At 37.9% G+C, this 16,466-nt stretch overlaps 1 protein-coding gene across 6 annotated transcripts in view; it reads right to left on the bottom strand.

Annotated features, from left to right (window-relative positions):
- The window catches only part of IDE (insulin degrading enzyme), a 107,932-nt gene that overhangs the window by 67,593 nt on the left and 23,873 nt on the right, over window positions 1–16,466 (bottom strand). For 5 of the 6 annotated variants that reach the window (XM_026481655.4, XM_026481656.4, XM_057308263.1 and 2 more), the window contains exons 2-4: window positions 11,974–12,158; window positions 10,776–10,983; window positions 5,899–6,068 (exon numbers count right to left, since the gene is read on the bottom strand). In XM_026481655.4, the coding sequence (XP_026337440.1) occupies window positions 5,899–6,068; window positions 10,776–10,983; window positions 11,974–12,158 (563 nt within the window). Of the gene's footprint in view, window positions 1–5,560; window positions 5,619–5,898; window positions 6,069–10,775; window positions 10,984–11,973; window positions 12,159–16,466 lie in introns of those variants that run through there. The other variant, XM_044378050.3, reaches the window with a different exon arrangement.

The raw sequence follows: 16,466 nt of genomic DNA, 5'->3' as shown, positions 1-16,466 counted from the left end.
AATGATTTGAACATCTTTTTAATGTTTACTCAAATGCCCTCTGCTGTAAACTCCATATCCTTTGCCTATTTCTCTAACGAGCTGTTTTATCTTTTACTTATTTACTTACGGAAGTTTTTATGTTATATGCTTTGCAAATATCTTCACTGGGTGTGTGGATTATCTTTTGCTTTTAGGTCTATTGAACAGAAATTTAAAATTTTAATGAAGTCAAATTTATCTTTAAACCTATGATTTACATTTATCTCTAAAAGATATGGTTTGTGCTTTATGTGCTTAATAACACTTCAAAAAATTTTTAATTCCAGTACAGTTAACATAAAGGGTTATATTAGTTTCAGGTGTACAGTACAGTGGTTCAACAATTCCATATTAGTCAGTGTTCTTCATTATGAGTGTACACTTAATCTCCTTCACTTATTTCACCTATCCCCACCCACCTCCCCTCTGGGAACCATCAGTTCCAGTTTGTTCTCTACAGTTAAGAGTCTATTTTTTGGTTTGTCTCTTTTTTTTCCCCTTTAAGAATGCTTTTCTTAAGATGAAAAAAAAAATCTATATTTTCTTCTACAAGTTGTAAAAGTTTCTTTCCATAATTAGGTCTAATTGACCTGGAATTTACGTTTGTGTATGGTATGAGACGAGCATCTAATCCACTTATTTCTACACAGGCATTTTCCTCTTTCTTCATCTATTTGTAACGTACCTCTGTCTTAGGTCAAATTTCCATATATGTGCAGGTATATTTCTAAGGTCTATAATCTGTTATCTTCCTATATTCTTGCACCAATTCCACTGCTGTAACAACTAGAACTTTTACTAAGTGTTGGTATCTGGTAGAATTAGTCCTTTGTTGCTCTTCAAAAGCATCTTAGCTATTCTTGGCCTTTACTCTTTCTTTTCTTTTTTTTTTTTTTTAAGATTTATTTGAGAGAGAGAGAGTATGTAAGCAGCGGGGGAGTGGAGGGAGAGGGAGAGAAAGAATCTCAAGCAGACTCCCCACTGAGGGGGGAGCCTGACACTGGGCTCAATCTCATGACCATGAGAGCATGACCTGTGCTGAAACCAAGAGATGCTCAACCAACTGAGCCATTCAGGCACCCCCCTTTCTTACTAACTTTATAATCAGATTATCAGGTTCCTCAAACAAACAAACAAAACAAAACTAGGGCTTTCAACTGGCACTGCATTGGATTAAGATAAATTTGTGGTTAACTTACATCTGTGTGATACTGAGTTTACCCATTCATGAACATGGTCTATCTTCCCATTTACTCAGGTATTCTTTCATATGCACTATATATTTCTTGCATTTCTTGTTAGACTTATTTCTAAATACCTTACAGATATTTTTATATGTAAGTGAAATCACTTTTCCTGTAACATTTTTCTAATTGATTACTATTGATACAAGAATGCAATTTTAGTGTTTCTTGTCTTTTGGCATCCTTGGCGAATTACCTTATTTTTAATGGTTGATCTAAAGATTTTCTTGAATATTTTTATGCAATCACGGAATAAATTTTCTTTTGCTTCCTTTCTACCTCTTACATATCACATTGCCTTCCCTTATTGCAATGATTAGTAACAATAGTATGGTAGCTGAACGAAAAAGTGATTACACAGTATTCCTGTTTTGTTTTTGCCTTTCAATGGAAATACTTTTGAAACCCTATCATTAATTATGTTTGATGAAGGTTTTTATTAGCGCAAGAATTTTTTGTTTTTTGTTTTTCTGGAGAGAGAACACGTGCCTGCACACAGTGCGTGCACAGGAGCAGGGGTGGGGAAGGAGGGCAGAGGGAGAGGAAGAGAGAGATAATCTCAAGCAGCCTCCACGCCCAGTGCGGAGCCCAAGGTGGGGCTTGATCTCACCACCCTGAGATCATGACCTGAGTCGAAATCAAGAATCAGGACACTTGATCAACTGAGTCACCCAGGCACCCCTCTTGCTGTTTTTGTTCATGAACAAGTGCTGAGCTTTAACAAATGCTTTTTCTGAGCCTACCGAAATGACTGCCTAACACTTGAGTTGGGGCCCATTGATTATAATGAAATAAATTTAAAATATTGGCAGACCAGAATTTTTTTTAAAGAAACAATATAACAGAGGGACCAAGATATTAGATAGATATTGTTTGGTAAAACTTTCATTTTTAGCTGCTTACACAAGCACACATATATGTGCTCTGAGCTGTTAAGTAAAACATGTTTCTTACAGTGGACTGTATACAAAAAAGTTTGAAAGCAACTGATCTATATACTATTTTGAAGCACGAAAAACCACTATAAAGGAGAAACATCTTACTGTAGAGTTTTTTTAAAAATAAATAACACAATGCTTGGCTTTTGTTCATTTAAAAATACTCAGCTAGGGGCGCCTGGGTGGCTCAGTCATTAAGTGTCTCCCTTCAGCTCAGGTGTTGATCCCAGGGTCCTGGGATCAAGCCCCACCCCACATTGGGCTCCCTGCTCAGCAGGAAGCTTACTTCTCCCTCTCCCACTCCCCCTGCTGATCTTCCCTCTCTCGCTGTGTCTCTCTCTGTCAAATAAATATATAAAATCTTTAAAAAATTTTAAAAAAATAAACAATAAAAATACTTAGCTTTTCCTGATATCTTTATCTAAATAATAATGTTTTAAATATATTTTAGTATTTTAAGTATTATTATTAACATAATCCCTTGATGGAGAAAATGACCCACATACACAGAAACATCTAAAGTCACTAAAAGTAACAGAAGTAAACTAAGTATAAATTTCTGACAAGGATTCTTTTTCAAGGATCACTTCTGTAAAATGTTATATGTGTCATTTCTAGGGTGAGGGTATACAGCTTCCATCATATCTTCCAACATATCATATGTTTTCAAACATATCTGTGACCTTAAAAATGGACAGAACCTCTACTCCAAAAAGTTCATTTATACTCCTTTTAAAAATAATTTTTTAAAAAGACTATTTTAGACAGAGAAAGTGCGTGTCCGAGCACGCATGCCTGCACGAGTAGGGGGAGGGGCAGAAGGAGAGACTCTCAAATAAACTCCCTGCTGAACATGAAGCCCAATGTGGGGCTCAATCTCAAGACCTTGAGATCATGACCTGAGCCCAAACCAAGAGTCGGACACTTGACTGACTGAACCATCCAGGTGCCCCTAGTTTAAGCTTCTAAAATCAGAAGGTAACCTGGCATCTGCATTACTTCTATCGCATTTTCTGTACTTTTGTACTGAGTCTGGCTCAGTCATCTCTTAACTGTTTATATTACCTTATACTTCACTAACTGCCTAGCCTTATCAGTGGTTTATTAAAAACAAGCATGCCCTCAGAATCCATCCATACATACATGACCGTTCAATGTTTCTCTTCGCCCATCACTCCTGAAACCTTCCCCTAGAACATTTTAAATTGTTCCTTGCTTGTGACCAGAAGTAATATCACCCGCCTTATTCACCGGATTTATTTCTGGAAGATTTGTGGCAGCTTCCTGATTATGCTGATTATGATTTGTCACCAGGGAGGCTATTTAAAAGAAAGCAACTCTGAAAGAGGAGTTCCAACATGTTCTGCACAATAGCAGCATTGTTGGTGCAAGTAATCTAACTTACCAGAGAGACTACTTAAAGGACAACAACCATTTGGATGTAATGACTTTGAAATTTGTTTTCTTTACAACTCACATCCCCTTCGTAATATACCATGCATGCTGATGTTCTCTACAAAAGCCACCTGCTTTCTTTCTCCTTCCTTCCTTCCTTCCTTTCTTCCTTCCTTCCTTCCTCCCTCCCTCCCTCCCTTCCTTCCTTCTTTCTTTTTTAGGGGGAGAGAAGCAGAGGGAGAGGGCGAGAGAGAATCTTAAGCAGGCTCCACACCTAGCATGGAGCCCAACATGAGGCCCAATCTCTCACAACCTTGAGATCATGATCTGAGCCAAAATCAAGAGTCGGATGTTTAACTGACTAAGCCACCTAGGTGAACCCAAAAACCACCTTTCAAACAACTCAGCATTACACAGGCGTTTTAGGGACCATAGTATTCATCTTAGCAGTGATGTTGATACTGAGTGCCAAGTACTATAAGTCTAAAGAATATAATAATATCACTGCTTCTAATCGCAATGTTTAAAAACTCCTCTAATTCTCTCTTCCTCTCCCTCTGCCTCTCCCTCTGCTTGCTCCCTCTTTCTCTCTCTCTAAAATAAATAAATATATTTTTTATTTTGTTTTATTTTTTATTATTTATTTATTTGACAGAGAGACAGCCAGTGAGAGAGGGAACACAAGCAGGGGAAGTGGGAGAGGAAGAAGCAGGCTCCCAGCGGAGGAGCCTGATGCGGGGCTCAATCCCAGAAAGCCAGGATCACGCCCTGAGCCGAAGGCAGACGCTTAATGACTGCGCTACCCAGGCGCCCCTATTTTTTAAATAAATTAAATAAATAACTCCTTAATTCAGGGCACCTGGCTGGCTCAGTCAAAAGAGCATGTGACTCTTAATCTTGGGGTCATGAGTTTAAGCCCGCTGGGTGTAGCAATTACTAAAAAAAATAAATAAATAAAAACTCCTTCTCATTCTGCAAAGCTATGATAATTCCCTGGCTGCTGTTGGGATATACTGGAATGGTATCCAAACTGAAAGAAAGCTGTCTTTATAGTCTTAAAAAATGTTCCCAAATTAAGTTATATAAGATGCATAAATTTGTAAGTGCACTCAACAATCTATTATTTTTATGCCATTTTATAATCCCCAAAGCAGTATTTTAATCATAGCAACCTGTTAACAACGATTACATCTGGTGAGTGGGACTGGCAGGAGTAGATGAGGAAAAGAGAGTTTTTGTTTTTGCTCTTTTTTAAAAATACTTTTGCACTGTTTAAATATTTAAATTAAACATGTACTTTTTAATGAAAAATTGAATAAAGAAAAAGAGTACAATTATGAAATCAAGAATCTCCACATTTATTTTATTCTACTCCCTGTCATCCCCACCTCTAATCTCCTTCCAGGGCATTGCAGCAGTCTGAGAGCAGGGACCTGGTGTGTTTCCTACAGCATTCAAGCTCCCACAGAGTCATCCCCATCAGGATGCCAGGCATGTGCAGGGAGTAGAGGTGGAAGTGATGGGAGCAAAATAACTCAACAAGCCTTGAAGTGAGCAGTAAAAAAAGCACTTCTAACATAATATAATAAAAAATTATTATTAAAAAAAAAAGCACTTCTATTTGGAAGGAATACTTCAGAATACAAGGATCTGTTCTCTCTTTGAAATGCTACTTAACATCTATTCACACCTCTAACGGCTGTGCTCCTTCAACATTCAGACCCCTGTTTGAATGATGGCCAGAGTACATCCTCTAGATGGCTAAATAATTGCTTAGGTCATTATTACCACAATTTTAAGAATATCATCCCAAAGTTTTATGTATGAAGTCCACTGACAAGAGCCCATTTGACATCTTTTTGAACTACCAGCCAAAATGCTAGCCACGTGTTAGAGTAACTTCATTCTTACTGTTTCTAAACTCTGAATTCCATTCTGTATCTTCTTATCCAACAAACTTACTTCATATTTGATCACTCTTCTTAATAACCCATCACTTTCTCCATGAAGCTCAAACACCTAAGCTTCAGTCTCATTTCAGGTCACAAGTCACAAATATGAGTGCCTATACAGGGACCAGACAGATAACGTAAGTGTAGAGGTATGGTAAGCAATAACAGGGAGTAGCAACAATATAAAAACCTTTTCTCAGGACTGCGAGTTTAAAAAGAACAGGGTACTAGGAATGGGGAGTTCTAAAATCCTCTAACCTGAACTGTAAAACACAATACTGTGAAAAGAGGCCATGGGTTTAAATGAGGTCAGAGAGAACTAATGCATGAAAGCTGCTGTTGACAAACCTGTCCCAAATTTGCTGAAGGGGTGTTTGGGATTCCCCGTAGCTTTTTCCAACTGGAAGAGTCTCCAGGCATCGTTCATTACATTCTTCTCATGCTCTGAATCAACCGCATTCACCTCTCTGTCTTTGCAACTCTCATCAAATAAGGGGCACAGGAAAAATTGTGCAAACCTAAGGGTATGAAACACAATTAACAATTTGAAAGCTGTTATTTTAAAAGAGTAGGCTTTAAAAAAATATGTTTGAAACTTAACAGATAAGAAATATGAATTCTACAGAATCAAAAAACTACCATTGCTACCAAAAGAAATGCAAAGTAAGTTCCAAGTAACAGAAGAAAAATATTGGACATACGTGAATTCAGAGACATCAATCTACCCCAGAGACATCAGTGAAAATATACTCAGTCGACACACTTCAGATGCCAATCCCAAGACCAAGTTGTACCTGGGCTTCTAACTAACTGGCTACAGATCAGAGGTTCCCACCACCTCCTCTGGTTCAATTAATTTGCTACAGCAGCTCATAGGACTCAGAGAAACGTTTTTCTTACTAGATTACCAATTTATTATAAAGGATTTAGTTAAGAAATAGCCAGATGGAAGGGATGCACAGGGCAAGGTACACAGGAAGAGGCACGTAGGCCACTCCCCCCAACCTCCATGTTTTCACCAACCCGGAAGTTCTGCAAACCCTGTCCTCTTGGGTTTTTATGGAGGCTTCATTACATAAGCATGACTGATTAAATCACAGGCCATTGGTGACTGAACTCCAGCCCCTCCTCCCGCTCCTGGAAGGTCTTCGGATAGGAGTGAAAGTTCCAACCTTACAATCACAGGGCTAGTTGCTCTGGAAACCAGCCTCCCATCAAGTTACCTAAGGGCTTCCCCAAAGTCACCTTATTAACATACCAAAAGACACCTTTAAAACTCTCATCACTTAGGAAATTCCAAGGGTTTTAGGAGATAGGGGCCAGGAACAGGGAGAAAGACCAAATATATAGTTCTTACTATAAATCAAAATATCACAACAGCAAAAAGGCAAGGAAGACTTACAAAGACAGTAGCAATCTATTTAATATACGCAATTTGGCAAGTCATGAAAATCCTTGTTATATACAGCTAATTCTCCCAAAAAGGAAAAGGCAGGTGACAGTTCTTGGGCAAATCTTAAATTTACAGTTTAAGGTGCAATTGCACTTAGACAGTTTAGGTCAAACTAAGTGACCTAGTTTTTTAAAATTTCTTTTTAAGTAGGCTCCACGCTGGGCGTGGAGTCCAATATGGGGCTCAAACTCCTGACCATGAGATCAAGACCCGAACCGAGATCAAGAGCTGGACACTTAACCAACTGAGCCACTCAGGCACCCCAAGTGACCTACTTTTTAAAGGCTCTATTTGAATATCTTTTCTTCTTATGGAGAAAAACAAACTTTAACTAGTGGGGAAAAAATAATGGAATGAAAATCCTAGGACACAGTAGTTTGACTAAGATACCATTATGGGCTTTTAAAAAATATTAAGAGAATTTAAAAATTTTATAACCAGTGATTCAACAAATAACATGGCATGTAACTCTCATATAAGTAACCAAATGCTTCTCTTGAGGCTATCCTTTAGTAGTAGTACTAAAGTTTAAACTAAAATAACTTTAGTGGGGGACCTGGGTGGCTCAGTTGGTTAAGCACCTGCCTTCGACTCAGGTCATGATCCCGGGTCCTGGGATCAAGCCCTGCATCAGGCTCCCCGCTCAGCAGGGAGTCTGCTTCTCCCTCTGCCTCGCCCCACCCACTCATGCTCTCTCTCAAATAAATAAAGTCTTTTTAAAAAAATAAAATAACTTTAGTTATAAGTTAACTCTCCTGTATCAGGCTGCAATTTAAAGCAAGATTTCATACAGTAAATCTTAAGAAACTTTAGACCGCATCTTATAAAAACAAGATCCGGAATTCAGATGAAGCCACAAGCAGAGGCTGTCTGAATAGGGCCTAACAGACTCCTGGATCTAAAGACGTCTCGGCAACGGCACTTCACAGTCCAGCTGTCAGAGACTGTTATCACTACTTGATACTTATTTTATGCACACAGAAAATACCATACTGTGCTAAGTACTTTACACATACCAACCCAAAGGAAAAGTCCATCTATCTGGAGTCTATAATCAAAGATACGTGGAAACAGATATTTAAAGACATGTAACCTCTTTTACCTATCTCAATATGTTTAAGCTGGTAAAAGTGCCTAAAAGCTACATACCATAGCTGGATAGGTCCATATAAAGGGTCATGATAATGACACAGTATAATTAATATTTTAAAAAGACGCTCTTATGAGGTGCCTGGTGGCACAGTCTATTGAGTGTCGAACTCTTGGTTTTGGCTCAGATCATGATCTCAGGGTCGTGAAATGGAGCCCCGTGACTGTCTCCACACTGAGTGCGGAGTCTGCCTAAGATTCTCTCTCCCAGGGCGCCTGGGTGGCTCAGTTGTTTAAGCGACTGCCTTCCGCTCAGGACCGAGTCCCGCATTGGGCTCCCCCTGCTCTGCGGGGAGCCTGCTTCTCCCTCTCCCTCTGCCTGCCACTCCCCCTGCTGTGCTCTCTCTCTCTCTGTCAAATATAAATAAAATAAAATAAAAAGATAATAAAAAAAATAAAAGTACCTTTAAAAAAAAAGATTCTCTCTCCCTTTCCCTCTGCCCCTCCCCCCATGCACATATTCTCTAAAATAAATCTTAAAAAAAAAAAGATGCTCTTATACAAGTGTTTTTGTTTTTTTTTAAATCCTCTGAGTCAAGTAACAGACATCCTCCATCATACAGAGATTATATGAACATCTGCTGTAGCATTTGTAAAGCAGGAAATTAAATTCAGTGTATGATCCCAGGGAACTCATTAATGGAAGTCTTCTGGGAATACATACAAAAGATGATTACACCTCAAAGCTGCTGCCTAAAGACTGAAACATAATCTAGAATAAGTAAGAAACAGGCTACTATGACCCAGCCATGTATCCCAAACCCATGTCTATTCCCTGTTAATGTTCTTTCCGCTAAGGAATAAATTCAAACTACTAGGTTTTTTAAAAATATGATGACTATTATTAATACAAGTAAGCAAATAAAGCTATTACTAAAACTGCTAAGTCAAAATTCATTACAGACCGGTCAAAAGGCTGCAGAATTACACCTTCTTGGAAATATAGAAAACAATAAAAAGTTACCAAGGAAAAATTACACTTTGGATAATGAATCACATCACTAATAGGACAAAAAATTAGAAATTATTAGCTGTGTTGAAAATTTACCAAGAAACTAAATTGGCCTAATGGAGCCTGCTCCAGAAAATACTTTCACAAAATGTCCCCATGGTTGAAACTGCTGGTCAAAACATTCTGTGTCACACAATGAGATATCACCTTATACCAGTCAGAATGGCCATTAACAAAAAGACAAGACATAACAAGTGTTGGCAAGAATGTGGAGAAAAAGGAACCCCTATGTTGGTGAGAATGTAGACTGGTGCTGCCACTGTGAACAACCACCCTCAAAAAATTAAAAATAGAAAAACTGTATGATCCAGCAATTCTACTTCTTGGTATATATCCAAAGGAAAAAAAACAAAACAAAACACTAATTTGGAAAAACCTCTATGTTCACTGCAGCATTATTTACAATAGCCAAGATACAGAAACAACCTAAGTGTCCATGGATAGACAAATGGATAAAGAAAATACAGCATATATACACAATGGAATACTACTCAGCTGTAAAAAAGAAAAGAGAAAAAAAGAAATCTTGCCATTTGCAACAACATGGATGGACCTAGGGGTATTATGCTAAGTGAATAGGTCAGACAAAGACAAATATGATCTCACGTATATGTGGAATGTAAAACACAAAACAAAATAAAAGTCATAAATACAGAGAACAGACTGGCAGTTGTCAGAAGACGGGATTTAGAAGATGAGTGAAAGGAGTCAAGAGATACAAACTTCCAGTTATAAAAGTCATGGAGATATAACGTACAGCATGGTAACTATAGTCAATAATACTGCATTGCAAACTTGAAAGTTGCAAAAGAACAAATCTTAAAAGTTCTCATCATGGGGCGCCTGGGTGGCTCAGTCGTTAAGCGTCTGCCTTCGGCTCAGGGCGTGATCCCAGAGTCCTGGGACTGACCCCCGCGTCGGGCTCCCTGCTCTGTTGGGAGCCTGCTTCTTCCTCTCCCACTCCCCCTGCTTGTGTTCCCTCTCTGTCAAATAAATAAATAAAATCTTAAAGAAAAAGAAAGTTCTCATAAGAAAAAAATTTTTTTGCAACTTTGTATGATGACGGATGGTAACTAGACTTACAATGGTGATCATTTTGTAATGTATACAAATATTGAATCATTATGTTGTATACCTGAAACTAAAACAATGTCAATTATACTCCCATAAAAAAAAGTTCTATATCTAAGTATCCCTGAGACTAGAGTAATTAAAGGAGAACAGAATATTTAAGTTCTAGCATTCTGGAATAGGGGCATGTTTGAAAGAAATCCATGACACTATTACAGTTTATTCTTCATGACATGCTTCATATGGAATACCAGTTAGAATGGGAAGAGCTGGTAAGAATTTCATAAGCCAATAAAATATTATGTAGGGCTGAAGACTGGCTTAAAGTCACGCCATTATTTTTCCTCTACCACAAAATAAATATTTACTATCACCCATTATTTTTTTCTTTTTTATAAAACACAGGGGAAAATACTGGTTAAAATACTTTTTGTTAAGCTATAAAGCTGTGAAGACATCTTTGTAAAAATAGTAACTATTACTACTATTAAAGTAATAAAGTGCATAACATTGGATAATTCATAGGGTATTTGGCATTACCTGTCTAGGGCACCTTCTAGGTGTTCGTGGGAAACATCAAAATAGTAATTGGTATGTTCTCCACTAGTAAAGGCATTTGAACTTCCTGCATGCTCACTGAGAAACTGGCTGTATTCATTTTCTTTAGGGTATTTCTTTGTTCCCAAAAATAGCATATGTTCACAAAAATGACTTAAGCCAGCAATATTTGGAGGATCTGACAATGAACCTGAAAGAGAAGAAAAAAATACATACCACAAATCTTTTTTTTTTTATGTTGAAATTTATAAAATACAGATGGACTGCAGATGATCTGGAACTTCCGTAACCATACAATCAGAGAAAGTTAGGCACAGGCTAAAATGGTATTGGTTAGATGCTAGCCTCAGCTTCTGATATTAATTAGTTGGTAACTGTGGGCAGATTACTTAACTTCCCTGGACATTAGTTTCCTCACACATGACACTGGAGGGAAAGAAAGTTGAATTCACTGTTTTATAAGAGCTAGAACTTTCTAGCTCTGACATTTTATTGCAGGAGATAATACAGTGTAGTGGTAAGAGCATAGGTTTAGGGTTACTAGCTCTGCTGACTGTGAAACTGTGAGCACAATACTTTATCTTGCCTCAGTCACTTTTTCTATATATACCTAAACTAGAGAGGTGTGCGAATACAAATCAGATGATATTTGCAAAGTGCACTATGTCATACTTGGCAATAATTATTTGTTCAACACATGATGGTTATTACTTTATTTCCTCAATTTTAAAATGCCATTGAGTTAAATAAAAGCTTTTCAGAGAGGAAAAAAAGAAACACACCTACGTACATATAGGTAAGAATCAACTTGATTAAAACTGCATTAAATGTGGAGGAAATGTGCACAGAAGAATCTAGAAAATATGATATTTCCTAGTGTACCAAAAGTGTACAAAAGTGAAAGCATTACCACTGCTACTGTAAAGGATGGGAATTAATTTCCTTGCTGCAAGGTCACCTTAGCTGAGAACCTAACAAAATGTCTTGGAAAATAAATGTAAAATTATTTTATTTTGACAAATGTGATTGCCAATAGCTGTACAGGGCTATTGTACAAAGTAAGGTACATCAAACTGATAACTAGGAGGTCTTTATTTGCACACATATGGAGAGTTCTAATGAATGTCAACATTAGATCAAGAAAACATAACCAAGCTTAATAAACAATTTTAAATTGTACCTATGTGCACATCAAGTGCTGCTGATGACTTATCTGTGGTCGGATCACTGATGAGAAGTACTTTGATACCATTGGCCAGCTCTAGCCCACGGTATTCTCGCTTGTCTTCGGGAGACTTGATAATGTGATTTCCTAGTCTCTTGATAGCTGGATTATTCATCTTGCTGTAAGTCTTCTCTTGGAAACTGAAAAGAAAAAAAAGTAGTAATTGTTGCACTGTGGCTTAATTTTTTTTTAAGAATAAACAATAATATCAAGCAAACCCATATAATACATCAACAGATAAAAAAATATCTGGAGGAAACTTTTTTTATAGCTCATCTACAAGGTATAATCATTGCTCTCTTCCCTCTTACCCCTCCTTCTTTTGTTAAGAGAAATGCAAACAATATTTTTTTGTGGAGTCCTATTTGATCTAGGAGAGCACCTGGGATGGGGATTTGAGACAGGATAGGTTGGGTTATGAGCTGGTCAGTGTGCTGATCTAGAATGGGTTTTTAATTACCAATAACCCTTTCCCACATAGTTCAGAAATATTTACTAAAGTAAGATGAGAGGTTGTGTAAAGATTATTATTGGACCAACCAAAACATTGCTCAACTTGATGATATTCAAAGATAGAACAGAGCTAGAACTCATGGGTCTGACATGCACATGCTCAGAACATAGGGGACGACAACCCCCAATGAGGAAAAAAAAAAAAAACTGTGAAGTCCTGATACAAAATAAAAGACCTGGGCTACACTATGAAGGCAGGAAAAAAAAGAAAAGAGAAAAGAAAAGAAAAAGTACATACAAACAAATAAAAAATGGGAAGGATCCCCAGTAATTTTTATTATCTGGTGAAGAACTGAATGCCAGAGCAGGAATAGTCCAGTTGTCTTAACAAAGATGTTAAGTAAGTTCTCCTACAAAGGACTTCCCATCCTCTTATAGTCCTCTCCTTTCCTCTCTAGGAAAGCTGAGTTACCAAGATGGGAAGAGGCTGTAAGCACACAGAATTCTGTAGGAGTATTGTCTGGTATTAGCGCAGGGAAGGGATGTTCCAGAGTCTGGGATCATATATGTTTTTGAGACTAAGAGTAGATGCTATTTTTGTCTATGTTGGGGATGATCTAAGAGACAAAAATGAGCCTGTTATTTTCAATAGTCCAATAGACTAATCAGGTAAATCCCAAGAGGAAAAATGACCCTATGCTAGCATATTTTCTTCTTACCTGGAAGACAAAAGTAGTATATCTGTCTGCTCCTTAAAGACCGATAGACGTCCAGATTTAAAGGTAAATCAGAAGGGCCAAAATAGGCATATTATTATTATTATCAATAAAACCTTTATTTTTTGTGTTACAATATCTGGAAATTAAGGGAGGGAAAAATCTGGTTTGCTTTTATCAGAATACCTTTCTTTCTGAAATTTAACTATTCTTCTGAGTAACAACTGATAAACCAAAGAGGTTTGCTCCAATTAAGAATGTCGTCTAGGGGCGCCCGGGTGGCTCAGTCGTTAAGTGTCTGCCCTTGGCTCAGGGCGTGATCCCGGCATTCTGGGTTCGAGCCCCACATCAGGCTCCTCCGCCGGAAGCCTGCTTCTTCCTCTCCCACTCCCCCTGCTTGTGTTCCCTCTCTTGCTGGCTATCTCTATCTCTGTCAAATGAATAAATAAAATCTTAAAAAAAAAAAAAAAAGAATGTCTTCTAGATCTTCTTTTGAGAAGACTCTGGAATTTTAAAATACTATACGTCACACTAAATATATAAAATTGTTTTTTTTAAATCACATAGTACTTTATATAGACAGTGCTAATAGTCACACCCTATTATTAGTAAAAATTACTTCTTGAAAAACAAAGCATAAAATATAATGCTAACATTTTTGGGCTATAAGATCACCATTGGAAAATTCAAAAGCAATTTGGAAGTTATAAGCATATTATTAACAACTCCTTTCTATTTCATTAGTCACAAGCCTCTGAAGTTCGATGTTCAAGACAGATGAAAATATCTGAGTGCAAAGTCTTAAAAAAGGTGTTTTGTGGTTAAAAAAAAAAATCTGAGGGTAACAGAAAATGATCTACCTGAGCCTCCAAAGAGGGGCACAAGGATAATAATACTGGCTAAGGTATTTCCCAAAGGGCGATCTGTTTGGACTACAACTAATGCCTTCAGTACGTAGCTGATTTCAAGGACTTTAATCTGGGTTAAGATTAAATAAACCATGAGACAGCTTCCATTAAGACCCCCCAAGAAGAAGGGGAGCATTAAACGAAAATAGGAAAGCTCAGTGTGTACCACAGACCACAGCCTACGCTCTTTCCCCTAAGGCTCTACTAGAGGCAGGGAGGGGTTGGGATTCTTATAATGAATTTAACCAAGTGGGAGCAAAAACCAAAGGCTATTTATTTTTATTCCATTGCCATTGTTTTCACCTAACTCCCTCTACTGTGCTTGCCCCAATTAGTCTGACCTAGAAGCAGCACAGGCTAGAAATGACTAAAATGTAATGCTGATGATGATGGAGCTCTAAAAACTCTGTCCAACCCACAACTGTGGTGGGGAGATAAAATACAGCTCACTTTCATAGGACGAATGATCTTATTCTGTGGGAGGTGAAAAATTCATCAGAAAAATTCATCACCCTCCACCATAGACTCCATTCCCCTTGTCCAGATTTTCATTTTTTTAGAGGAAAAAAATACGTACCATCAGAGTTCATCACAGGCATGTAGAGAACTCATTTAGATATTGAAGGCCTGCCTGATTGATATCCCTGTTGTGGCTGAGCACAAAGAGAAGAACTTATCTCTAAGTCAAATACAAAAATTGGTCCAACTACTTTTAGACATTTGTACAAGAGATCAAGGACAACTATAAATTTCTATGCTGGCAATGCTACCAAATCAAATATCATGACTTCTTGAGGAAGTAAAAGCCAAAAGAAAAAGTACCAACATCTTCAAACAAGATCCATCCCCAGCAATCTATATTCAGTAGGCATAGTCTGGATCCCTACAGCCTATCTATCAGCACATCCTACAACAATGTGATTCTCACCTTCTGGAGAACTGAAGGAAATGATCGGGAACTCCTCTGACGATGAATTCATCAACAGCTTGCCTGTCTCTGTATTTATACTCATGAGATCACATCCCAGCTCCCTCATTAGCATCAAGCCTTCAGGAGTAATTCTGACTTTCAGATGACAGGTTGGTGCTAACTCAAATGCTTTCCCAACACGTATTCGATATTTTTAACCTAAGTCAAAATCTTTGGAGCAATAAAACTACTTTCCACTTTAGCAACATTATCATACATTGGAAACTTTATAAGGCACAACATTATCAGTGTTCAGCATTCTGATAAACTGGAGAGAGATTTAGTAATTACAGCATATTTTGTAGTTCTGTTCAGAATTTAAAACAATGACTAAAATCATAATGGGTAAAAGCTGGAAGAGTCATTACACTTTATCTAGTCCTGAGCGGTACATGGACTGGCAGCACTGGCCCTTTCTGAGAGCTGGTTAACAATTCAAAACATCAGAAACCCCCAGAAACCCACTGAGCCAGAATCTGCATTTGAACAAGATCCCTAAGTGGGCTCTCCCCTCATCCTACTTATTCGGAAACTGAAGGTCAGGGAATTTAACCGCTTGTCCAAGATCATACAGCAAAAAGTTACAATTAGAACTCAACTCTTGTTGTTCCCAGGGCTCTATGGGAATAACGAAATGGGGGCACCTAACTCTAAGAGGGGAGAGGGGGGAAAGAGAGGAAGTAAGTGGAAGCATGCCAAATAAAAGGAAGGACATACCTGAGCAAAGGGCTGTTGGTGAGAAAAAAACAGGAGGCATAAAGCAGAAAAACAAGACCTTGGTGTTAATAGAACTACAACCAGAACTCTCCCTGAAAGAGCATGGATTTTCATCTAAACAAGTAAAGACCTAAACTGCAGGTGTGCAAAATCAAATTCCCAAACAGGTCATTTCCAAATTCCCATACCAAGAGGAAATTTTTTTATGCAAATAATCTTTTACTCAGATGATCTTTTACAGTCTTTTTTTCTCATATCTCTTTTAAGTGTTTCACAGCCTATTTAACAGATTGAGAAATCTTACTTTGCATTTTGCTCCCTACTCACCCCCATAGCCCCAGACATCATCTATTTCTAATTTCTAAATGCATGACCTATAAACCCAAACAGGTGAATGACCATGCTAATAGCAAAATTATAAATCAAAACCTCCCTTCTGTGGAATCCATCCACCCACTCCTAAAACCATACAGAAGCTGAGCTTGCCTACGGTGCTCCTGAATGGGAAGAAGGCACCCAGAGAGAAAAACGCCTGATACGAGAACCACACCATAAACATCCTTTCTTCCCTGAGCAAGACAGAGGTAAGAGAGAATATCAAGGCAGTGGTGGTATGAGCCCTAGGATGCTTCAGTATAAGATCACATATTCTCAAATACTATTCATGTTACTTGACCTAAAAAA

This window comes from Ursus arctos, unplaced genomic scaffold (assembly GCF_023065955.2).
Source record: "Ursus arctos isolate Adak ecotype North America unplaced genomic scaffold, UrsArc2.0 scaffold_7, whole genome shotgun sequence".
NCBI lineage: Eukaryota > Metazoa > Chordata > Mammalia > Carnivora > Ursidae > Ursus > Ursus arctos.
The sequence above is the reverse complement of the archived record's forward strand: the minus strand, read 5'-3'. Positions and strand labels throughout refer to the sequence as shown.